The 26,336-nt window shown below is 39.8% G+C and overlaps 1 protein-coding gene and 3 non-coding genes across 4 annotated transcripts; all 4 read left to right on the top strand.

Moving 5' to 3' along the window:
- The first annotated feature begins 372 nt into the window (after positions 1-372).
- On the top strand, positions 373-25,772 carry LOC126365879 (LETM1 domain-containing protein 1-like). Its single transcript, XM_050008576.1, has 5 exons — positions 373-633; positions 772-1,122; positions 7,524-7,812; positions 25,121-25,267; positions 25,342-25,772. Exons 1-5 carry the CDS (start codon positions 563-565, stop codon positions 25,516-25,518), a joined length of 1,035 nt encoding a protein of 344 aa, XP_049864533.1. The 5' UTR covers positions 373-562; the 3' UTR covers positions 25,519-25,772.
- On the top strand, positions 5,845-5,919 carry Trnas-cga (transfer RNA serine (anticodon CGA)). Its single transcript has one exon. It is a non-coding gene; the product is annotated as a tRNA-Ser (tRNA).
- On the top strand, positions 6,145-6,219 carry Trnas-cga (transfer RNA serine (anticodon CGA)). The gene has a single exon. It is a non-coding gene; the product is annotated as a tRNA-Ser (tRNA).
- Positions 6,445-6,519, top strand: Trnas-cga (transfer RNA serine (anticodon CGA)). The gene has a single exon. It is a non-coding gene; the product is annotated as a tRNA-Ser (tRNA).
- Positions 25,773-26,336: the final 564 nt, after the last annotated feature.

Raw genomic sequence — 26,336 nt, 5'->3', positions numbered from 1 at the left:
ATCAAGTTACGGAAAAGACGTCAGCAAAGTGGAGTCTGAGCTGTAGTACTTTGGCAAAAAAGTACAATACCGCACAGCTTTGAGCCAACTTCAGTTCCTTACATGAAATTAGATGTCGGTAAAACCCGTATACAAAGTTTCACGGTACTTCTGAAGGCGATCTATTTGTAGCAGCGGAGTAAAGACACTCGAAATACGCTAAGCACTATACGGGCTAAAATGCGCTGTCTCAAAATCACGTGACCTGAGATGCAGAAGATGTTACGGTCAGAATCCCGTTTCCGCTCATTCGAATGCTCACTGCATAGAAATTTATACTCTATGGTGCGGCATGTGAAATCAAAATCTAGTATCGCAGTTCCAACGATAGTCGAACATCCTTGTCGATTCTGTCCTCAGTGCGTGCTATGCTGCTATCGAAGATGGGGAGGAGGTATTCAAACAAATGCGTATTCGTGATATTGTTGATGGACGGAAATAAATAGTGACAGTGTGAAATACAACAATATTTTGCTGTTTTGAGATTATTTGATTTTTAAATGCTTTGATCTGAACACCGAAGATGATTTATTTAAGTTGTATTGGCAGGAGTTTAATAACAAGTTCCAGCATAACTCGACATTGTATTCGTAGGTACGATTAATTAATGTAGTAAGCATGATCAACTAATGATACTGCGTAGATAAACGAGAGAAAATATCACATAGCATTGTGTCAGATGTAGGTGAGCATGTGTCACATATTAACTTCTAACAATCAATGTTTTCGCAGATGCAGTCAGAAAACTACGACGTCACAGAAAGAAATTAATAAAATACGACGATATGCACTTTCGCGCTACATGCAATTTGTTCAAGGCTATGAGACGCTTTTGGAGAAGAAGTTCCCCGCGGCTCTACGTACGTACAGGATATTTACTGCCGGAATTAAGGATTTCTACAGAGACTTGAAGTCATTCTTTCAGATCTCAATGCAGATACATACCGCTCTGAGAGATCGCGCACTTTTAAGTCGAGGTGAACTTGAATTGTATCACAAGATGAAGAAAGACATAGTGAAAGTTGCTCCAATGCTCTTTCTATCCGTTTTGCCCTTTACAAATTATATAGTTTTGCCAATGGTGTAAGTATATCATGTCTCTTGCACTTAGTTATCTGTCAGCATATTTTGTGTGAAGTCTAACTCTGAACGGACGTCCACATTAATTACTAGCTCTGAGTTGTAATCAAGACTTTTGGACTAATAATTTGGCTACAAATGAAATTTGAAGCCGCCATATGAATCAATCATGTGTGAAATTTTGATGGTGGACGTGTGAATGTGGGTACTGTAGTTTGTGTAACTGCTTGTTTCCATTAGTATAGGCCTAATATGTCACATTTAGATACTTCCCTATGCACTTGATAGGTATATTGTACACGCACAATCTGCAAATCACTGTAGAGTTTTTGACAGGACGTTTTCAAAGCTTACCTTGCCGGAAGTGTATTTATGTTCCACACATATATCAGAATCATCCAATACATGAAGAAGATAAGGGAATGAAGTGTTCAGCTGGGTGGTAGTGCCATCTGGCTCAATATTTTAATACCAACATACCTTGCAATCCTTCTAAGCTGCTTCTGATGCTTTTAGCTGTTCGTCCTTTTATATCTTCCCTCTACTCCATTCCTTGAAATAACATAGTAAGTTAACAGATTGTAGATATTTTTAATGGTATTTATAGTTTGGACATTTCTGCATTCTTTGCAAACTGGATTTCTGTGAATTGCTTTCCAGTCCAGAAAGAATTGAGAGATCTGCTGCAGGAGATTAAAATTAATGATGAATATTTTTCATTAATCAAAGCCACTTACCGCCATCATTTCATCTTTCACTTCAGACGTGGTTACATAAGTACCTTCATGTTCATTTGTAACATCATTGCGGCCACCGTTTATCGGGTCACTGTGGCGGGCTTTAATTGGAGCCTATGATAGCTCCAGAAAATGTGCCCCCCCTCCCCAAAAAAGGGGGGGGGGCATGAATGAGATGGTGAGTGTTACCACTGGACCAGAAGCCATAAATTAGAAAAGGCGACTGATGTTCCACTAATGCTGTCAGATGAATATGAAGAGAAGTTACCTGCAGAAGCGTTAAGACTTTGAAATCTTTCAGGAGGAACCAAATGGTGTCTCCCCAAAGTTTGTTGGTTGGTTGATGTGGGAGAGGGGACCAAACAGCGAGGTAATTGGTCCCATCAGATTAGGGAAGGAGATCGGCCGCGTCCTTTCAGGCATTTGCCTGAAGCAATTTATGGAAATCACCGGAAAACCTCCCCTTTAAGTCCTCAAGTATTTCACACTTATATAATGTTGACAGCAAGTTAAGGTGACAAGTCGAAAAAACTTACTGCTAGATGATTTTCATATTCCAGCAGAACGTAATTTTGTTCAGGATTCATTTGGAGGGCATAGGTGAGGCCAGTGTGTTGGCATCCAGCAGAGTTTAGATCAGAGATGATTATTTTCATGGTGTCAGCACTTCTCAAAGCGTAACAGAAAAGCAAGGGGGGAGGAGGGGCGCCAACAGCTGGTTGTAAATATACAATGAGAATGCAGCAGACAGACAGTATTTTTTGTGGCAGTAAGTTGTTTCAGTTGTGCCAGATATTGACTCGAACATGGAATGTGCAACATATTTGGAAAAGCAGCAGTCATAAGCCTAAAATTAATTGGAATGTTCTCCACAACTGTAAAAAATATTTTATGTTGTGATATACAGCTGCAATAAGTACTTTTTGAAGTATTCAGTAACTCTTATTTGTTTTTCCTCATATGACAACACATGTTGATTTTGTCAGCTCACACACAGTCTGTCACCCACCCAACCTAACATAAACATTGAGTTGGACAGTTGATGTGTTAGTCCCAAAGCCTTCATTCCAAAAAGGCAGAGAAAATACCAAAGACATAGTGATCTCAATTTTAAGTCCACCCATTAAGAATATCAAGTAGTTCCATTTTTGGTGCTCAAAATATGTTCCCCTTTTCTTATTGGTTATTTTAATCTATGTGAAAAGAATGCATTATTGATGTATGTATCTTATTGGAGGTGGAGTGCCTTGGCTTGCATTGGCCCTGTAGCCATTAATATCTAAAGATACTGGAGTTCTTATACTCACTTCTAAGCACATTTAAAATTGCTCTTCAATACTTATTGTCAGTAATAAAACTAAGCTTCAGCTGAAATTTGATTTGTACTTTCACAGTACAAGACACTGATGATTTTTTCATATTGACTTTTTTTCCCCAAAAAAAGTTTAGAGTTGAATCATGCACTCTGGACCTTCTACCTTATGTAAAACAATAAATTGGAAATTATTAAAAGGAAATTAAATGCATGTCCCATTATGTAGCCTACTCCTCCTACAAATTGTATGAATATCTAGATTCAAGAATTGAAAACTCATGATATCTACAAGGCAATGAACTGTAAAGCTGCATGACAAGTGTTAGTCTCAGGTGGAGACAAAAGGCCTCTGCTGTCAGAAATGTGGTAGCTATTTCCTCTGAATAATACTAGTAGTCAAGTAAACTTTTAAAAACAATAAGGGAAATTCTGGAAAAATGTAAAAATTTACGCCAAATAGCCGAATTGCTAAGTTGCAACAGGCTCACAAAGAATAATGAAGACTTCGCTAGCTTTTGGAGGATTACTTTTTCTCCCTGTGAAACTTCATGTGTTGAGATGGTATTTGATATTATTTCAGTGGTTACAAAACTCAGTCAGATTTACAAAGAACTTGAGCCCACTTATCAATGTGATGTTGCAACCCCTCTGGCCTGAATGCGTGCACCAGTTTGGTTGGCAAAGCTGTCGTAAAGCCATTGTATCCTGTCTTAAGATAAGCTGCTCTAACTGGTCCTTGGTAATCTGGATACTGACACTGGGATCAAGTTGACATCCATGCTGGTCACACACGTTGTCAGGGATGGATCTGGGGATTTTACAGGCCATGGTACTACCTTAGTATTGTGCAGACATCTCATAGACACATTTGCTATGTGTGGATGAGAATTGTCGCGTCATGTTGAAAACGATACTGTTGCACGAGAAGTAACTCGTGAGGATTTAGTATCTGATGGTGATTTCGATTCCCTGTCTAGCCTTAGTATTCACAGGGAAAACATACACTATGTTTTGCTTATGCAGAATAGGATAGAAAAGACGATGCAGGATGTCTTTTATGTACCATGTGCTGTCAGAGTTCCCTCAGCCGTTACCAGCCATGATCTGAAGTAATACCCAATGGCTCCCCATATCAATGCCAGAGTATCACCGCTGTGTCTCTCCAGTACACTGGAAGAGTAGAACATCTCCCAAGGCCATTGCCATACTCGTTGAGAATGGTCATCAGGGGTAGTGCAGAACCACGATTCATCACTGAACAGAACGTGATGCCACTCATCACCAGTACCACTCCTAACAGCCATTTGTGTTGTGGTGTTAATGGCAGCCTCCACATGGGAACGTAATTTACTAGTCCTGCTGCTGCTAGTGTCTGAGCAACGGTGCAGGGTAACACCTAGTGTTGTAGGAATCTATTACTTTTTCTCAGTTGACAGGAGAAGGTGTGAAGGGATTACAATGTGCTTGGTGTACAATATTGTGTGCCTCCCTTGTGATAGTCAGACAAGGTTGACCAGAACCGTGACAATGAGTATGCCTGCCCATATGTTCCCATCTGGTCAAACATCGGGCCAATGATCCAAATGCCCCATAAATCAGGATATTGTACGATTCAACCAGCTGGCCAAGTAGAGATCCACAGTGGGGTCCCTTCCAAACTTCATCAGGTGCTGATAACATGCACAAGCATGCAGCGTCTCCGTGTTCTTCAGAGTGATCACTCAAAATATGACCCTGTTCATGCACCTTATATACTGTACTGGGCCTGGTAACAATACTAATGCACTGTGGTGGCCATTCTACCTGTTAGAGAATTGCAACTCTCATTTTCGTATCCACCAGTGATGGGTACATGTACAAAGTTATATTGCCATCTGACCATGTCTTGTGGGTGCTTCACTTTTTATGTCAAGCATTTCATATCAAGAATGAGATTTTTTTTTTACTCTGCAGCGGAGTGTGCGCTGATATGAAACTTCCTGGCAGATTAAAACTGTGTGCCCGACCGAGACTCGAACTCGGGACCTTTGCCTTTCGCGGGCAAGTGCTCTACCAACTGAGCTACCGAAGCACGACTCACGTCCGGTACTCACAGCTTTACTTCTGCCAGTATCCGTCTCCTACCTTCCAAACTTTACAGAAGCTCTTCTGCGAAACTTGCAGAACTAGCACTCCTGAAAGAAAGGATACTGCGGAGACATGGCTTAGCCACAGCCTGGGGGATGTTTCCAGAATGAGATTTTCACTCTGCAGCGGAGTGTGCGCTGATATGAAACTTCCTGGCAGATTAAAACTGTGTGCCCGACCGAGACTCGAACTCGGGACCTTTGCCTTTCGCGGGCAAGTGCTCTACCAACTGAGCTACCGAAGCACGACTCACGTCCGGTACTCACAGCTTTACTTCTGCCAGTATCCGTCTCCTACCTTCCAAACTTTACAGAAGCTCTTCTGCGAAACTTGCAGAACTAGCACTCCTGAAAGAAAGGATACTGCGGAGACATGGCTTAGCCACAGCCTGGGGGATGTTTCCAGAATGAGATTTTCACTCTGCAGCGGAGTGTGCGCTGATATGAAACTTCCTGGCAGATTAAAACTGTGTGCCCGACCGAGACTCGAACTCGGGACCTTTGCCTTTCGCGGGCAAGTGCTCTACCAACTGAGCTACGTGAGTCGTGCTTCGGTAGCTCAGTTGGTAGAGCACTTGCCCGCGAAAGGCAAAGGTCCCGAGTTCGAGTCTCGGTCGGGCACACAGTTTTAATCTGCCAGGAAGTTTCATATCAGCGCACACTCCGCTGCAGAGTGAAAATCTCATTCTGGAAACATCCCCCAGGCTGTGGCTAAGCCATGTCTCCGCAGTATCCTTTCTTTCAGGAGTGCTAGTTCTGCAAGTTTCGCAGAAGAGCTTCTGTAAAGTTTGGAAGGTAGGAGACGGATACTGGCAGAAGTAAAGCTGTGAGTACCGGACGTGAGTCGTGCTTCGGTAGCTCAGTTGGTAGAGCACTTGCCCGCGAAAGGCAAAGGTCCCGAGTTCGAGTCTCGGTCGGGCACACAGTTTTAATCTGCCAGGAAGTTTCATATCAGCGCACACTCCGCTGCAGAGTGAAAATCTCATTCTGGAAACATCCCCCAGGCTGTGGCTAAGCCATGTCTCCGCAGTATCCTTTCTTTCAGGAGTGCTAGTTCTACAAGTTTCGCAGAAGAGCTTCTGTAAAGTTTGGAAGGTAGGAGACGGATACTGGCAGAAGTAAAGCTGTGAGTACCGGACGTGAGTCGTGCTTCGGTAGCTCAGTTGGTAGAGCACTTGCCCGCGAAAGGCAAAGGTCCCGAGTTCGAGTCTCGGTCGGGCACACAGTTTTAATCTGCCAGGAAGTTTCATTTCATATCAAAACAAAAATTCACATGAGAAAACTGTAAAATTATGAGAGACAGAATGACTGGATAAACCAGAGGATTTGATGTCCCCTATTGGCTTTGACTGGTTATGTCATATTATGCCCTTAGCTGCTACACAAACAGTTCCGTATGTCGAGCAATAACATAGCATGTAGCCATGGCATGAAGATATAAACATGAAATAAAAATTGTACAAATTCATAAAATAAATATTGAAGATAAGGGAGAAACGCAGGAAATTGGGAGTTGGAGGGGGGTGGGGGGAGACTGCAATCAAATATTAGCCGCAAAATTGATAATACACAGAACACAGCAATCGCACACTAGTTTTGAAATGCACGCGCGTACACACACACACACACACACACACACACACACACACACACACACACACACACACACACACAACTTACCAGTTGGCTTGCAGCCCATTGTCAATAACCTAATGTCGGAATCTGTTGTGGTTGTTATTATTATTATTATTATTATTATTATTGTTATTGTTATTATGTGTGATATAAGGATTCAAGCATCCTTCATTTTCCTGTGACAAATGTACATTTTTCCTTCACTTGGTCCAAGTTTTGGTGTGCCACTTTCACCCAGTGAAGAATCTCCTTCAAAGTTCTGAAAGTCGTAAGTTCTTTCTTTCTTTTCTGTTAATCTCCTGTAGTTGTGCTCATCAACAGTTGGCAAACACATGCCCTCCTATCCTACTGCTTAAAATTTATGAGTTTGATATGTGCTTTTTTAGTGTAAGTCATGTAATCTCAGATGTTTAGATATCTAAGTGAAATATAAATTATTTCTGTCCATATAATATCCGTTTCACACTTGGATGTTGGTAACTAGTGATATAAAATTCATTGAGCATTTTGATGACATTGTTGTCAGCATTGTACATCCTGGGCTTTACATGCACTTTATTTCCAGTGTTAAAATGTTTACTGAATGTCTAGATACCTGTTCCCTCGACAACTGCTGTGCTCTCATTTCTGGACCATTCAGCAGCGTGTGGAATTTGATGTTCATAATCTTCGGTCACGTTTATACCACTGTCGACCAGTGTTCAGAGCTTTGCAGGCACAGTTGGACAATATAGAAGATGAATCCTTACACAAACCATGGGCAAGGATTTTAAGTTTAATAGGAAGCGGTGTGCATCCAAAAACCGAGGATATTGTGAAGTGCATTGACTTATTTAAAGGACACCCATACCACATCCTGTATCTCTATACTGGTCATGTTGTAAGTATGACAGTTCATAGATTGTATCCTTATGTGGAATTAGGATAAGTTATGAAAGAAGTTGGTTAGAATTAGTAACAGAACTACTGTTGGTATTGTTATTTGAGTTTATGAATTACACAATTTTACATTTAATATAAACTGATAGATAAAAAGTCTACTCACTACGCGGCACACACCCACACAAAAAGATTTAGCTATTACAACCTTTCGGAGCCAGTGGTTCATTCTTCTGGCAGAAGAGTTGGCGGTCAATGAAGAGGGGTGAAGGAAAAGGACTGGAGGGCTGTAGGAGAAAGGGGACAGTTCAGAAATGTCACACAGAACCCTAGGTCAGGGGAGACTTACCAGATGGGATGAAAAGGAAAGACCGATTGTTGGAGACTGCACAGGATGAGGTTTGAAATCTGAGAGCTTAAAGGTGTAAGACAGTGTAATATGCAAGACAGAGATTACTTCTAAAACATTGTGCAGGAGTTGATAAGACTGAAAAGCTAAGTGCGTTGTATATAACAGAGGTGGAAAGGGGGGACGGCAAAAAATAGACGAGTCAGAAAATGGAAGATGTAGGAAACTAAAATGGAGTGAAGAAAGGAATAGCTACTGTGAATAAATGCTGAGATGGAAGGAATTAACATAAATTAAGGCCAGGTGGGTGGCAAGAACCAAGGACATGTGCTAGTTCCCACATGTGGAGTTCTGAGAAACCGATGTCTGGGGGAGAATCCAGATGGTGTGTGCGGTGAGATAGGTACCAATGTCATGGCTGTCATGTACAGCATGCTCTGCAACATGATATTGTGTGTTGCCTTTATATACCCCTGCCTATGTCCATTCATCCTGATTGATAACTGCGTGGTAGTCCTGCCAATGTAGATGGCCAAACAGTGTTTACTTAACAGCTGGTATGTAACATGTCATTTCAAAGGTGGCTGTATGGGAGGTAACATGTTGATTTCACCCTCACCGTAGCCAGCTACACACTTTCGTCCACATCAAACCTACCAACAAACAACAGTACTTACATTTTGACAGTTGCCATCCTTTCCATGTCAAACATTCCCCCCCATACAGCCTTGGCATTCAAGATGGCATTGTTTGGATGCAGACTTTTTACAGGAATACACCACCACTCTCAATTCAGCCTTCACTGGACATAATTATCCCAGCAGCCTAGTTCAAAAGCAGATTTCCCAGGCCATCACATCCAATCGTGGTATTGCTGATCCCTTCAAAAAACAACTTCAGAGCACACCACTTGTCACCCGGTATTATTCTGGTTTTTAATGTATCAATTAGCAACTTTGACAAGGCCATGACTTCCTAAAATTGTGCTCTGAAGTGAGATGCATTCTGTCTAAGATTTTGCCCACCACAACTGGAATAGCTTTTCGTCGCTCTCCCAATCTCTGCAACATCCTTGTCAGACTCTTATGTTTCTTCTGCACCCATCTCCCTACCCTATGACTACCACCCAGTTGTCAGTCAGAATGAATGGGCATAGGCAGAAGGGGTATACAGGCAGCACACAATATCTTGTTGCAGAGCATGCTGTTCAAAACAGCCATGACCACAGTGCTTGTTTCACCACACGCGCCATCTGGGTTCTTCTCCCAGACACCAGTTTCTCAGAACTCTGCAAGTGGGAACTAGCACTACATTTCCTTGGTTCTCGCCACCTACCTGGCCTTAATTTACGTTAATTCCTTCCGTCTCAGCACTTATTTACAGTAACTACTCATTTCTCCACTTCATTTTAGTTTCCTACATCTTTCATTTGCTGACTCGTCTATTTTTGTCGTCGCCCCCTCTCACCTCTGTTACATACAATGCACTTAGCTTTCCACTCTTATTAACTCATGCACGGAGTTTTAGTAGTAATCTCTGTTTGGTGTATTACCCTGTCTTTCACCTTTAAGCTCTCAGGTTTCAAATCTCGTTTGGTGTAGTCTCATCCCATCCGGTAAGTCTTCCCTGGTCCAAAGTTCAGACTTTTTTTTGAACTGTACCTCTGTCCATACAGCTCTCCAGTCCTCTTCCTTCCCCTTTGACTCTTCTGCCAGGAGGAGGAGCCCCTTTCTCTGAAAGCTTGTAATAGTTAAATCCTGGTGTGTGTGTGTGTGTGTGTGTGTGTGTGTGTGTGTGTGTGTGTGTGTGTGTTCCCCTAACGCCTCTTGGTAAGTAGATTTTTTATCTATCTGTTTAAATTATACTATCAACAATTTTACATTTGTAAGATTAATTATGTTAAAGGTCATGTTTGTGAGTACAGGTTAAAGATGCACTAGTAAAGCTTAAATGCCAGAAATTTTATGAGGGCGTTTTTTTTCCCCCTTTTTTCCAAACCTCCGATAGGCTATGAATAAGACAAGTTAATAGAAAACAATTGTTTTTTACCGACAGTTTTTGTACACTTATTGTTACTTTTCAGCATAATCACCGAAAAAATTGAGACATTTATCGAACCTGTGGACAAGCTTTGCAATACCCTCTTCAAAAAATGTTGCCGCCAATGATGGCAAATGAGTGTTGACGTTGTTTTGAAGATCTTCATTGCTTTGAAAGTGCTGCCCTCCCAGCCATATCATTAGTTCAGGGAAAAGGTGAATGTCGCTGGGTGCCAGGTCAGGACTGTACGGCGAATGATCGAAAATGTCCCATTGAAATTGTTCAAGGAGCCATTGGGTTGTGCTAGCAGTGTGTGGATGAGCATTGTCATGGATCAACACATTTCCTGAAGTCAGCATTCCTCTTTGTTTGTTTTGAATGGCTCTCCACAAACATCGTAAAGTTTAACAATAAGCAGCTGCATTGATAGTGGTTCCGGGCTGCATAAACTCTACAAGCAACACATCTTTTTGCTCCCGAAACATATTAGCCACACAACCTTTATTGTTGAATGCTTGTTTGAATTTTTTTGGTTTGTTTGATGAATTTGGATGCATCCATTGTTGTGATTGTTGTTGTGTTTCTGGTGTGTCATATTGGATTCAATTTTTGTCTGCAGTAACAGTTGATTTCAAAAAGTTCTCTCCTTCATCATGATAACAGTCAAGGAAATTTAAAGCTCACACCATTCAGTGACTTTTGTGGGCATCAGTCAACATTTCTGGAACCGAATGAGCACAAAGTTTTTTGTACACTAAACGTTCAGTAACGATAGTGTGTACAACAGGTCTTGAAACTTCCGGATTCCCATAGACAAAGCAGTTATGGTGAACATACGATTTTCTCTAACCATTCTGTCAACTCATTCAACAAGGTCAGCTGAAACGACAGACTTGCATCCTTGGCCCCCCTTCATCATGCACATCATTTCGGCCATCTTTAAACTTTCGGCACCATTCACGCACACAACCGTCAGTCATGACGTTATCACCCTACACTTGGCTCATTCTCCGATGAATTTCTGCTGCAGTGTTCCCTCCTGCTTGCAGAAACCAAATTACACTTCGTGATTCACACTTGGCGGGAGCAAAAATGATGGCAGCCATGTTTATGTGGCTGTAGTGCAATGCAGACTGATGCCTTGAGGTTGGCAATGGCGGAGTGTGTAGTGCGAGAGTTGTGCAGTAGCCTACAGCACATGTCCACTTCCTGCCGCTCGCATAGCTTCTATACTAAGCAATCGGAGGTTGTAAAAAGAAAAAACTGCCCTAGTCTAATGCCATGTTTATATGTCACTGCTACTTTCTGATGTTTCAAATTGATTGCCATGTAGTCTGTTCAATTTGCTGTAATAGTTTCTAATCATCATCAAGATTTTGCGCTTACAAAAAAATAAATTTGACTGGAGAACATTTCCAGGCTGTGTTTTTTATTATGTTAAATTGTCACTAATTGTGAAGATTGGCTTAAAAATGTATTGACAAAGAGCCCCATCGAATGCAAATTTATAATTGGTAGTGTGAATTCAAGTTGATCAACAGACATCCTAAGAATTTTTTCAGCTTTGGCACAGCATGAATATGAAACATTTTATATCAACAGGTGTGAAAAAACTGTGTTGCCAATGGATTCCACATAATCTGACTCCTGATCAAAAACAACACATTAATTGGCACAGAAAAACTCTGGGTGTTTGTAGCAGAACCTAAGCCTACCATAGTCTGATGAATTCACAGTGCTAATAAGAAGATGGTTGTTAGGTATTTTCCAAAATGGACCATATTGCTGTTGTAGCATCAGAATATAGGTGTCCATTACTGTCAAGTGGTACACAAATGTATGTTTACTACAAATGTTTAAGTTCACCCACAAGGCAAAAATTTCATTTCATGATGACAAATCGCTTCATGCAGCAAAACTAGAGACTTATTATCTGTATGCCCTAAAGGTCAGCATCGTGTACCGCCACCATACAGGCCTGACCTAGCACCTTGTAGAAAAAAAATAATTTAAAATATATGAAAAACTAATCTTGTTTGTTTTTGTAAAAAAATTTCAGTCTCACCCTTGTAAACGAGTGTTTTTTTGTAAACTGCACTACACTATTTCAGGTAGACCTTTTCCCGCAAAATGGTGAAATACTTTGCTGTGTAAAGAATGGAGCAATGGCATATTGAAATGCCAGCTTGCAGCTCAATGTTTTCATTTACGCAGACTATAAGCTAAATGGTGTATTGCAAGAACAAGACGCAAGGTTGTAATTTGGGGGCCACATCCAAATCCATATCTGCCATTGTGATTTGAAATTTTATAGTGGTCTGATACATCAAGCATTGAAACACAACAGAAAATAGTATTCACAGTAGCTTTTGAGCTCTTGCACTTTTTTGCAATAAAAGTGCACAATCAGACCCAAACATACGCTCCCACGCAGTTGGTGATACTGATCATAGATTACTGAAGGCCATGGAAGTGTGTGTGTGTGTGTGTGTGTGTGTGTGTGTGTGTGTGTAAGTGCGTACTTTAGGTAATGTGAATACTGTTTTCTGTTTCTATATTTCACACATCAGTCCACTAGAGGTGAGTTGTTGCCTTTCCCTTATTTTACATCTTGTTCCATCCAGGAATTTTCATTATTGTTATCATTTGAAGTTTTCTTTTGCTCTGTCACCCAAGACGAGCGTCACTATGGTCATAACTTAGTCAGAGCCCAGAACCTTTAAAGTGAGTCTGAGTATATACAATCTTTTACATTCTTCTGTCACTTATGGCGGAATAAAGAAAAGGGACCATAAGGTATACTAATTTGTCTTCTGTCTTACAGTTTTTGCTGATTTTTTTTTTTTATTTGTTGCTGGGCTTTTGGAGAACTAAAATGGGACTTTTTAAAAACCTTGAAATTATCAAATTAGAATTCATGTTGTTATGGTAGTAGAGGATGAGATAAGTTAAGTAATAAACGTAATCCAATGCAGTTAAATAATTACTGTAAAGTTGTTTTCATAGTTACGTGAAAAAATATAGTCGATTGAAGTTTCTCTTGTCTTTTACAGTCAGGCAGCTTATATATCTTTGAAATCAGTATGGTACATGGTGTAGCAAAAGAGGTATCTTACAAACACCTTGTTCACGCCATGTTGCTTGTCATTTCGGGAAATTCAGTGGGTGGTATTAATAGGAGTGATAGATAAGATTCAAATGAGATCTGCACATTTTGTTACTTGGTCATGTAGTCAGTGCAAGAGTGACACAAGCACACTTAACCAACTCCATTGATATACACGGAGAAGCCTACTGCCGAACTTAAAGAGTATTACGAACAAAATGTTATTTTCTGTTTTGAAATGACCATGACAATAAAATCAGAGAAATTTAGCCCTAGACACAGACTGTAGTGTTGAAGGTATAATGATGTTTTGTGTGTAACTTGGCAACTATCGTATAGTAACAAGTCACTAAATACCTGACATTCTTTGGAAATGGAGCAGCAGATTAATTTATTTGAGATTGGTAGGAAGAAAAATTATCAAATCCGCACATTTTCATGGCCGCGATGCAGTCAAACACGGATCGACACTAAGGGACGAAAAGATTTATTGACTTTAAAAGAAATCAACTCTACACAACTGAAAATGATTGCTTCAAAAATGATAGGAATACGATAATGTTCCTCCTGCCTCAATGCTGCATTCTGCGTTCGGTCCATCAGCGTAATAATAATTTCTGGAGATAAACTGATAAAAAATGATTAACATTCAAGTAATGAGGAGATGGATATACTTAACGATAATTTGTCTAAATAAGCACACTTCGTATATAACACACGTTTTTTAATGCTACGTACCTTTTTATATTACAGTTACAATAGCTGGTGCGTATTAACAAAAGCTTTGTACATCATAGGCAATACTTGAGGTTAATGTCCTCTTGATGGTGCCTGCTCGTAATTAATCATATAAAACTATGTTTTCTATATTAAAAACAAAGATTCCAAGACTTACCAAGCGGGAAAGCGCCGGCAGACAGGCACATGAACAAAACACACAAACACACACACAGAATTACTAGCTTTCGCAACCGATGGTTGCTTCTTCAGGAAGGAGAGGGAAAGACGAAAGGATGTGGGTTTTAAGGGAGAGGGTAAGGAGTCATTCCAATCCCGGGAGCGGAAAGACTTCCCTTAGGGGAAAAAATGGACAGGTGTACACTCGCGCGCACACACACACACACACACACACACACACACACACACACACACACATATATATATCCATCCGTATGTGCGGATGGATATGTGTGTGTGTGTGTGTGTGTGTGTGTGTGTGTGTGTGTGTGTGTGTGTGCGAGTGTACACCTGTCCATTTTTCCCCCTAAGGGAAGTCTTTCCGCTCCCGGGATTGGAATGACTCCTTACCCTCTCCCTTAAAACCCACATCCTTCCTGAAGAAGCAACCATCGGTTGCGAAAGCTAGTAATTCTGTGTGTGTGTGTGTGTGTGTGTGTGTGTGTGTGTGTGTGTGTGTGTGTGTGTGTGTGTGTGTGTGTGTGTGCCGGCGCTTTCCCGCTTGGTAAGTCTTGGAATCTTTGTTTTTAATATATTTTTCCCATGTGGAAGTTTCTTTCTATTTTATTTACAAACTATGTTTTCTGATTGAGAAGGCAATTGGCACATTTACAGACTTATTTTGCACAAATTATAAAATACAGATTGTGGAATGCAGCAAGTTTGCATCCGCCTTTCATGGAATAGAAACAGTAACAGGTGAAGTGCTCAAGGCCTCATTTGTCTTGAAATAATAGAATTCTTTTTATATCATTAATCGATACGTGTACATAGTGATTTACAGCTGCCGCGCAGGAGCGACAAAGATAAACAATAATAGATTCTGTTGGGTGCTATGCGATGGTTCATTTCTTTTACATTACAATTGTTGATAACTTGAGGCCATCAGGCATATACTAATGTTTGTGAGGCGAAAATTACCTGTATTACAAGATCTGTCAACAGTTGTTCATCTCGTGCACTGCTTGCAAATGGAACTTTAGGAAGATGAAACAATAAGATACAATAAATTTTTCTGTCACTGTGTTGAGAGGTTTCAAGGAATTCTTCTTTTCAATGGCAGGTATGATGAGGGGAGAGATCAAAAGGAACGAAATGGTTGATGCTGTTTAATTGACCAGAAATTAGTACACTTTATTAACTATATTATTTACAAATCTTCCACATAATGCACCTGTGTTTAAATATTAACAATGCCTTTGACTTGTAAGACAATGCATCTAAGGCCTATAATCTACTTACAGCAAAAATACAGAGTACATGCTGGGTGACAAATGAACTCAGCAGCCTTATTAACAGTTATTTTTGTTTCTGTCTTATGCCATCTACTTGTCGGTCATGCTAGGCCCATCCATTGTTTTCCCTTGTGTAATGAGCCACCTTCACAATGTGGTTTTGGATCCAGACTGATGATCTCCCAAATATTAGTGGAATGTCCCCATCTTTTGATACTAGTATAGCCTTTCCAATTCCTTGTCTTAATATTAGGAGATGATTCACGGATGGTTGAAACTGGTTCTCAGTTTCCTTCGCAAAAGTGGTTTTTATTTTCAGTTCTAATATTTTGCATTCTTCCTGGAGCAAGGTCAGGGTGGCCGTGGTTGGGGCCTCTCTCCGCATTTTCTGGGTCTGGAAGCCATGGCTACTTCCCCGGGCAAGGACCGCTCTTTTATCCCTGCTTTTCCATTTTTAGATTTGACCCGCCCTTTTACACCTCATGTGTGCGTGTGTTTTTAGCTTCCTCACTTTATAGTTTGACCCTTCTGACTGGATCTGTCCACTTTTCATGGATGGCTTTTTCAGAATTTGAGTAGCCATCCTATCCTCTGACAGTTTGCCCCCTTAAGAGCATAATTGGTTATCACGCCATTAAAAATCTCAAAAATCAATTATCTTCACCTTGCCCAATGATGACCTGGACTTTGCTTTTTTTGCAGTGATGAATTCGTATCTTTTAAGTGTTTGTTTCGCTCCTTCGTCTTGGGGTCATTGTGATACACCTAGCACTCATGCTTGGTGATTAGATAGCTAAAGAAGATTAGCCTGAGACAACCGAATTTCCTCTGATGCTTTGATTCTGTTGTGTGTTTTGAATCCGTGTGAACAGATTCTGGCAGGCTGTATTTAGAATGTCATGCAAGATTTTGAAAACCAATGAATGACAGTTTTTCCACTATCACTTCGATTGTGATACACCAGTCTTTGAGCACTGGGGTGTCAACATCTTAACAATTTCCAGTTCTTCACACAAATGTGGCCTGCTAGTTTGTTCTTTATCATCCAGAATTGTTCAACCTCACTGGATGCATCTGTGCCACCTATCCACTGTGACACGCATTGTTGTCGTACACTTCCACTAATTCACCATGGATTATTTTAGCTTTGTTGCTCTTCAGATGAAGAAAACATATTATCATGTGATACTGTACTTTATCGATGGGCTCTGCTATTATGTTTTGGCTCCTCCAATGATGTGCTTTGTTACTGTGGCCTGTGGATTTCACTGTGTATCATGACTGCATATATATATATATATATATACACACACTCCTCCGAACAAACAAAGAAAATTATTTCATAGCTTTATTTTTTTGGTATGATTATTAAAACTTTTGACTGCTTGCCTTAATGGTCAATATGTGCGGTGGTACCTCACTTGATCAGGAACGTAGGATAGAGAACTTAGAAAGAGAATGGAATTGATGGAAGTTGTATACACTGGGAATTAGTGAAGTGTGGTGGCAGGAAGAGCAGGTTAGGCCAGGATTAGCAATACAAAATCAAATAGGAATAATGCAGAAGTAAGTCTTAACAGTGAGTAGGAAAATAGGAATGCAGGTAAGTTACTATGAACAGCATAGTGAATGCATTCTCATAGTCAAGGTAGCTTTTTGTCTAATATCTGTCCAAATAGTACAAGTTGATATTTCTATTTGCTCCACAAGTGATGAACAGAATGAAAGAATGTATGATGAGATGAATTAGGCAGATTGACTGTTCACAGAAGCTTGCGCACGTTCAGTTTCTAGGCACCAAGGCTATGATATGAAAGTATAGCAGTCATGTTAAGGAGAACTTTGTTTTTGTTGTTTTGGAACTCTATATCTGACTGATGCTTCATTGGTGTGCGTGCGTGCGTCAAACATAACAGTAATTACCTGCAATAGCTCTATCAAATTTGTATGTTATTTGTAGGAACAGGCTGTCAGTATGTTCCTAGTTAAATGGAAAATCTGTGTGTAAAAGCAGGCCTTGACCCTTTCTGATTTGTTGTGTAGTCATGGAGGTATGGACAAACAATCTCCGAGCATATTAAAGCATCACGGTGCTCAAACCAACTTTCCAGTAATTCTTTAAGGGGATACTTGAAGAGCAGCAACTTGCAAGACGATTCCTGCATACATTTGGGAGGACTGGGAATATGCATTTTTATGTAGTCTCAGCTGATGGGTAGCAGCATCTAGAAACATATACTTTGGAGTGCTGCCAGAGATCTGTTGAAATTGTTTGGTAGTGTTTTAGAGATACATACCGGATTTAGAACATACTACAGTGAGTCCTCTTGTACCTTTAAATTAGTGTACTGGTTATTAATAACAAATCCTTTGATTACACATGTATGTGTACAGAACCCTCCATACTGAGTTCATATTCGTGAATGCATCATGCAGTTGACTGCCTGGCTGTTTCCTTATCTTCCTCCTTGCAGCTGAGATTATTCAGTTATCAAAAGTAAAATGTGGTATAATTGCTAAATAAACTCTGTTGTTTTACTTACTTTCTAACACTGTGATGAAATTGAGTTGTTTTGCTGCAAAAAATTGATTGGTTGCTGAGTGCAATTAAGTCACCTGCCACAGACAATACAAGAGGCCGCATAATTGGCAAATGTTATTACTTCAGTTGTTGTGCTTGCTGATGCAATAGGAACTGTCATTACGATGCCACGTAGTTACATCACGAGTTGCATCTGAGGGCCCAGAGTTGAAATATCAACTCAGCAAGAAAGCAGAGCCAACACGGGTGGCCCGGTTACTTGTCATCTGAGCCACAGAATATTTATGGCTTACTTGATCAAAACCGATGCTGTATCAAAATAAGGATGGGCCAAGACCTTATGAATACTCATCATTTTTACTCGGGTATGAGTCTCGGTCTGAGAATCTACGTGACTCAACCAGCCACTCTGTCCAGACTGTGACACTGCTAGCTGTGGTGCTGCTGCTGGTGCCGGGTCCAATGCTGTGGAGTTACTGCTCTCCAACCAGCAGGCCCACTTTAGCTGCTGCCAATCTCCTGCCCTGGAGATAGCTAGAGCCAGGGACTGTGCAGCCAAAATACATGCTGCCTGCCTCTGCTAGTGATGGGCACCATCTCATCCATGCTGGCTCCACAACATTATTTTGTGTGCTATGTCCGGGGCTGCCAGGCAGTCCATAATCTGCATTATGAGCAGTCATGTGCTACTGCGGCCAACAGCCTTGCTGAGCTGCTGCTGTAATCATCAGTGGCCACCTGACACTGTAAGCTGTCAGGACACCGTGCAGCCAACCGCACCTCCTCGAAGGCTGCGGGGTGTCGACTTCTCCAAGTATCAACACAATTGCTTTTGTTGGTGAACAATAAATTAATGTTTAAACATTGATGTTTCCATGACAACATGTCAGACGACTACCAGGCATCCACTCACTGCTACCCTGCCCTTTAACTACTGTATTTTGCCACCATGACCACTATAACACACTTATATCTGGATAAGGCATTCTCCTCTGATTAAGATTGCTCGTGGTGCAACAGTGAGCTGTGCTTAAAGCAAAAAAATATTTGTCATATTTAATAGAGTGTGTGTTTTTCAAACCCTACTTATTCGTCGACAGTGATGTGTGGCGAGTACCATTTTTGTATGATTACAAAAGCTGTTGAAATGCTATTCTAGTTTACTGTTAATTCTCATGATTCTCTCTTTGATGTAATTCAGTTGAAAAGAATCTACCTAATCAGGAATGGTTAGCAGGAGAATTGTGTGAGTCTTGAAGAGCGGCAGCAGCAGCAGCCTTTTCAGTAACTGTAGGGGCAACAGCCTGGATGATTGACTGGTCTGGCCTTCTAACATAAACCAAAACAACCTTGCTGTGCTGGTACAAACGACTGAAAGCAAGGGGAAACTACAGCTGTAATTTTTCCTGAGGGCATGGTTAAATGATAATGGAATCCTCTTGGGTAAAATATTCCAGAAGCAAAATAGTCCCCATTTCCAGGCCGCCGACATCATCAGGAGAAACAAAACTGGCGTTCTGCAGGTTGGAGCAAGGAATGTTACATTTCTAAATTGGGCAGTTAGATTAGAAATTTTAAAAAGGGAAATGGGGGTAGGTTCAAATTTGATATAGTGCAAACTATGGAAGTTCGGTGGCAAGGGGAGCAGGACTTCTGGTCAGGTGAATACAGCGTTATCAAACAGGGGTAATGCAGGAGTAGGTTTAATAATGAATAAGAAAATTGGGATGCTAGTAAGCTAATATTAACAGCGCATTGAATGCATTATCATAGCCAATATAGACAAGAAGCACACACCAACCACATTAGTCCCAATTTATATGCAAACTACCCCTGTATATGATGAAGACATTGAAGAAGTTATGTGGAGATAAAAGAAATTATTCAGATAGTTAATGGATACGGGGAATGGAATTCGATAGTAGGAAAAGGAAGACAAGGAATAAAAATAAGTATATGAATATGGACAAGGGGAAAGGAATAAAAGAAGCAGCCACCTTGTACAATTTTGCATAGAGAATAATTTTATCATTGATCTGGAAACACCAGAAGGTGTCAGTTGATTTATATGACGATAAGACAGGGATTTCAGAATCAGATTTTAAATTGTAAGACATTTCCAGGAGCAGATGTGGACACTGACCACGATTTATTGTTAGGAACAGTAGATTAAAACAGAAGGAATTGCAAAAAGATAGGCAGTTAATGAGACTGGACCTCAATTACCATAGGTTGTCGAGAGTTTCGTAGAGAGCATAGGTGAAAATAAATACAGTGAAACCTCTATATAACGTTTTTCAAGGGACCACAAATTCTGAACACTGTATAGAGGAAAACACTATAAAGAGGAAGGCTTCCAAATAATAATTATAGAGCATTACTTAAGATAGGGATACCACTAATCAGCTTTGACAAATGGTGCCATAGATGACATTTTAAATTTTCACAATACCATAATATGATATTCATTGCAAATGATCAATGTATCAAATGATTAGTTTTTTGTAAATAAAAAATGGGGCCCAGTAGGTGGATGGGTGAAAGTAAATGGATCAGTTTGTACTGTAAAAAGTTATAACAGATTCTTAAGATATGATATCGTTGTCCAAAGCTGACAGGTGGTATTCCGTTCTTCAGTTGACCCACTTATAGAATAAGAGCCAAATTTTGTTTATGATATACTGCACATATTACATAAAAACACTGTAAGTAGTGCAGATTAAAAAAGAATTAGTTACAAAAAAATTACTTTAATAATTAAATTATGGAATGGAACTTAAATTTGACAAAACTCTAGGAACCTATGCAATCTGAAAATCGCATACCTATGATTTTTTAAAAATATTCAAGCATGTTTGTTTCCTATTGTCCTTGACTGTATGGCAATCATTTATTGCTCGTTCTGTCCTCAAGTCTATGGGCCATAATATATCTCCTGAATGTTTCAAAGGCTTCAGCTGCCTTAGGATATGAGGGCACAGGATCATCTACCTTGTCACTGTCACTTTCACTATCACTATTATTCTCCAAGCTTCTCTCTGCAGTCAGCTCCTCAAAACTTTGTACTCCTGTAGTTGCCACGTTGTCATCCACAGCCACTAAGTCCTCAAAAGTGACAGAATCACTGCCTAGTAATTCCTGAAACTCTTGCAGATCACTTGCAACAGCTTCCACAGGAGCTGCCATCTCATTCTCACAGAATCTGCTTTTGTGAAACAGTTTTTAATAGTTTCAGCACTGACTTCCCTCCACGAGTACATAATTAAATTCATTGCATGTAAAATATTCAGCTTCAGTTGTGAGCTCTGCTGGCTGCCCGGTTTTCTTTGGCCCATCAAATTCAAGGCCTTTTTTTTTTACAAGGGCTGTACTATTCCCAAGTCCAAAGGTTGCAGGTGGCTGGTGCAGTTGGGTGGCAGGAAAATTACTTTCACATTTCTCAGAAAGGATACGTCTTGTGGATGTGCTGCACATCTATCCACAAACAGCAGCACTCCACATTTTGGCATCAAATTCTCTGAGAAAACGTAATTTTATCACTCGTCATCCATGCCTTGGCATTGTTTGTGTATTTGCACGGAAACATGGAAATGTTTTTGAAGCACCTCGGAGTTTTTGGCTTCCTGATAACCAAAGGTTTCAGTTTTTCACTGTCATCGGAATTTGCACACAACAAAACGGTAAGACGTTTCTTGATCTTCTTACTGCCATGGCAATTTTCCCCACGAAAAGTAAATCTCTTATCCAGCATTAAATTGTAAAAAAACATGCCGCTTTCGTCAGTGTTATACATGTCACCCAGTTTGTAGCCATGTATCAGAATAGGGAGAGTCTGCATCCACTGAGTTGCAGCTGGTTTGTCCACACTTTTACTTTCTCCACATTCCGCTTTGTATACACCACCATTATGCTGTCAAAATTTATTAATCCGTCCACTGCATGCCTTAAAATTTTCCATTCCTAACTGCAGTGATATTTGAAGCACCTTCTCCTTCAGAATAGTTAAGTTTATAGGAATGTTTGCAGCACGTGCTTGCTGAAACCAAGCTAATAAAACTTCCTCCATTTCACCGTAAGTCGAGAGTTTCACACGCATACGTTTCGAATTTCCACAATTCTCAAACCCTTCCATTATCGATGATCTGTTTTGATAGTAGTGTTGAGTGTACCAGTTCAAATTGCTTCGCTAGCTCCACGTGACTCTCACCAGGAGATGCCTCCACTTTTTTTAATAACAAAACACTTCTCTTCCACAGAAATGTTCTTTCATTTTTCACTCATGTGCACTGATAAAAGCTTTCTTTCTTTAAAAAAAAAAAAAAAAAAAAAAAAAAAAAAAAAAAAAAAAAAAAAAAAATTATATTGAAGACACACTCTCACTAGACACACAAACTGTTTGCTGTTCAGCTCACACAACACGCTATGAATACAAAGCATTGACTGAAATGGCACCAAAAAGATCGCAAGCAGAATGTGCATCACGTCATGTGACCGGGTTCTGCCGCTGACATGTGAAATACACTGAGCACGGGCTTTCTGAGCCGGTGCAAATTGTGAATCCACAGAACGGAAAACTGTGTGTCTACATCCAGTCACTTAATCGTTATAAAGAGGTAAATAATTGACCAGGGTTCCAAAAATGTGAGCATTACATGGAGGAAATTGTGATATAGAGGAAACTCGGTAAAGAGGAAAATTTAACATTGTTTATATGGGCTTTTAGCTGGGACCGAAAAAAATGGATGTAATATACAGGAAAACATATGGAGGAACGTTATAAAGAGGTTTCACTGTACAAATATTTAAAAAAAAAGACTAAGCATGAATGGCCATATGACATATGTAAGGAATTAGAAGCATGTGTGACTTGAGAAAAGACAATATACCAGCTTGAGGAAAATTAAAGAGGCCTTTGGAGAAAAGAGGAGCAGCTGCAAGAGCTCAGATAGAAAACTAGTACTAAGCAATGAAGGGAAACCTTAAAGATGGTAGTATACAGAGCTTCTATAAAAGGAGATGAGCATGAGGCAGCATTATAGAAAAGGAAGAGGACATAGATGAGATGGTACATACAATATGCAAGCACAATTTGATAGAACAGTGAAAAACTGAAGTTGAAACAAGCCCTATGGAGTAGACGACATTCTGTCAGGAATACTGATAGCCTTGGGAGAGCCATCCATGGCAAAACTATTCCATCTGGTTTTCACGATGTATGAGCCAGGCAAAATATCTTCAGACTCAAGAAGAATGTAAAAGAAAGCAGGTGTAGACAGGTGTGAATATTACCAGACCATCAGTTCCATAAGCCATTGTTGGCAAAACACTAACACAAATTCTCTACAGAAAAATGGAAAAACTGGTAGAAGCCGGCCTCGGGGAAGATTGGTTTGGATTCTGGTGTAATGTAGGACCACATGAGGCAATACTGACCCTGTGATCTGTATTAGAAGACAGGCTGAGGAAAGGCAAACCTTACATTTATAACATTTGTAGAATTAAGAGAAAGCTTTTGATGGTGTTGAGTGGAATACTGTTTCTGAAATTTTGAAGGCAGTAGGAGTAAAATGGAGGAAGTGAAAGGCTATTTACAACTTGCACGAAAACCAGATGGTAGTTACAAGAGTCGAGGGACATGAAAAGGAAGCAGTGGTTGACAAAGGAGTGAGACAGGATTGTAGCCAATCACTCATGTTATTCAGTCTGCACTGAGCAAGCAGTAAAGGAAACAAAAGAAAAATTTGGAGTAGAAATTAAAGTTTAGGTAGAACAAATAAAAACTTTGAGGTTTTCTGACGACATTGTAATTTTGTCAGGAACAGCAAAAGACTTGGAGAGTGTCTTGAAAGGGGGATATAAGATGAATAGCAACAAAAGTAAAACAAAGATAATGGAATGTAGTAGAATTAAACCAGGTGATGCTGAGGGAATTAGATTAGGAAATGAAACTCTTAACGTAGCAGATGAGTTTTGTGACTTGGCCAACAAAGTAACATGATGGCTGAAGTGGAGAGGAGATAAAATGTAGACTGGCAATGGCAAGAAAAGTGTTTCTGAAGCAGAAAATTTTAACTCCAAATATAGTGTTAGGAAGCCTTTCCTGAAGGCGTATAGCCTTACATGGAGGTGAAAAATGGACAATAAACTGTTCAGACAAGAAGAGGATAGAAGCTTTTGAGATGTGGTGCTACAGAGGAATACTGTAGATAGCTAGCCTGTAATTAATGAGAAAGTTCAATAAAATTGGAGAAAATTTTTTGGCACAACTTGACTAAAAGAAGGGATCAGTTGATAAGACACATTCTGAGACACCAAGGGATCACTAATTTGTTATTAGAGGAAAGTGTGGAGTGGGAAGGGGGTGGTGGTAATAATCTTTCAAGGGATACCAAGAGATGAAAACACAGTAAGCAGATTCAGAATGATGTAGGTTGCAATAGTTATTTGAAGATGAAGAGCCTTGTGCAGGATAGAACAGCATGGAGAGCTGCATCAAAATTATTTTCAGGCTGAAGACTACAACAACAGTGTAACATTTAATATATTACAAATTTGCAATAAATATTAGCATTGTACTACCTCTACATGCTGGTCAGAAGATCTTTATTTATGGATTCATTCTCTAGCAGTCTCCAATCCAACTACTCCTCCACATAAGCTACACCTGTTTCTGAGCGGACTGAACCAGTGGGCAAACTAATTTAGCAGTTGTTGGGTAACCTATAGTTAAATGTCAGACTCATGGTAAAAAGTTCTAAGAGTTGCCAAAAGTGAAAGTAGTAATTGTTAGGACTCACCAGGGACCCACTATAGCCTGACATTTTTACCACACATTCCTTGAAAAGGGCAGCCAATTCTGTTTTGCGATTTATTATTACACTCACTGAATCAAGCAGAAAATTAAGAAGAGGGTAGCTTCTAAACAGATTTCCATAATGTTAGAGACAAGAAACTAATTCTTTACCACACACATCCGTGCGCGTTTTTGGGGGAGGGTGCTTCTCATAATTATTAGAATTGTTTCATTTGTTGAGTGTCTTAAAAGAAAGAAGATAGATTCAGTTCACTGTTTTGTTCCAGAGACATCTTCTTAAAATGCATGGCATGCATGTTGGATGGCGACGCAGGTACCGGTTATCTGATCGAGCTCGAATCATACACGAAATGGATATGGCAATTTTGAGGGAAGGTGGAGTGAAAGCAATGAGCCATGACCAGCTGAGATGGGTATGATACTTGTATTTAAAGGTGTAACATACTGTGTTTTGTATCCAGAATCTTACTGAGTTGACTTTCAACAGGCTTGTTTCCTCCGTGGATTAAATCCTGTTAATGTGAAAGAAGATGATCTGATAGAATGGATAAATAACTGGATTGCAGTCTCAAAGCACGTGGATGAAAATAGTTTGTCACTTTTGCTACATTGCCCTATTCTGCTGGCATACAATCAGCCCGGTAACTGGGCGCTCATATATTGAGTGTGCATTTGAAATTTGGCTCTGTACCCTCTCATAAATTTGGTATGCAAATTACAGGCATTTCTTCAAATTTCCGCCTTCTGATAAGTGAATGCTGAAACATAGCACAGGCAACATAACTGATTCCATGTGGGATTTATTGCAATGATCATTCTAACACTAATAATTTTATGGAAAAGCATGAACCATCTGTGTTTATTTTTTCATCATACTGTGTTATCGGAACTAATAAAGAATTTGGAAATTTCTGCTCACTGAAATTTATTTTACTCTTCCAAAGTGGTATAAATTGTCACGATAAAATGAAAGTGACATTATGAAAACAGTTAAAAAAAAGCTTGTTGGTATGAGATTTGAAATATATGTATAAACAAACTGTGTATTCCATAGTCATGGAAACCACAGCTTTAACCTTGTGAACAGCATGTTACATGACTTTCAAGCTTTGGTTTTGACAATATGCTGTGTATAATAGTAACACATTTTTCATATTATAATTAGGCATGCGTGTTGTTCAGTTCTATAATTTAAATTTTTTGATGCACAGATACAGCCAGCTCTTCAAAACAGAATTACATTTGAAAGCAAAGAATTGAAAGTTAATTCTGAGTACCAGAACACACAATAAGTGAAATAAGATTTTTTTTTTTTTGTTTGCTTTAAAGAGGCAGTGTTCTTTTCTTAAAGTTCTTAAGAGAAAAAAATGTACCCCTCCCCAAATAAAACTATGTATAAATTGCTGTATACAGATAGTTTAATGAAAATGTATAGTTTTTATTTTCCTTGTTTCTGCTCTTGGCACCAAACAAAATGACATG

This window comes from Schistocerca gregaria, chromosome 4, assembly GCF_023897955.1.
Source record: "Schistocerca gregaria isolate iqSchGreg1 chromosome 4, iqSchGreg1.2, whole genome shotgun sequence".
NCBI lineage: Eukaryota > Metazoa > Arthropoda > Insecta > Orthoptera > Acrididae > Schistocerca > Schistocerca gregaria.
This window is presented reverse-complemented; position numbering and strand designations above follow the sequence as displayed.

What these genes read in the sequence shown, in the direction of transcription:
- LOC126365879 (XM_050008576.1), top strand. Translation starts at nt 563, where the DNA reads ATGATTTATTTAAGTTGTATTGGCAGGAGTTTAATAACAAGTTCCAGC. An exon ending in ATCTCTATACTGGTCATGTT is followed by an intron (nt 7,813 to 25,120) that starts GTAAGTATGACA and finishes GTTTTGTTCCAG; the next exon opens with AGACATCTTCTTAAAATGCA. An exon ending in GCCATGACCAGCTGAGATGG is followed by an intron (nt 25,268 to 25,341) that starts GTATGATACTTG and finishes GACTTTCAACAG; the next exon opens with GCTTGTTTCCTCCGTGGATT.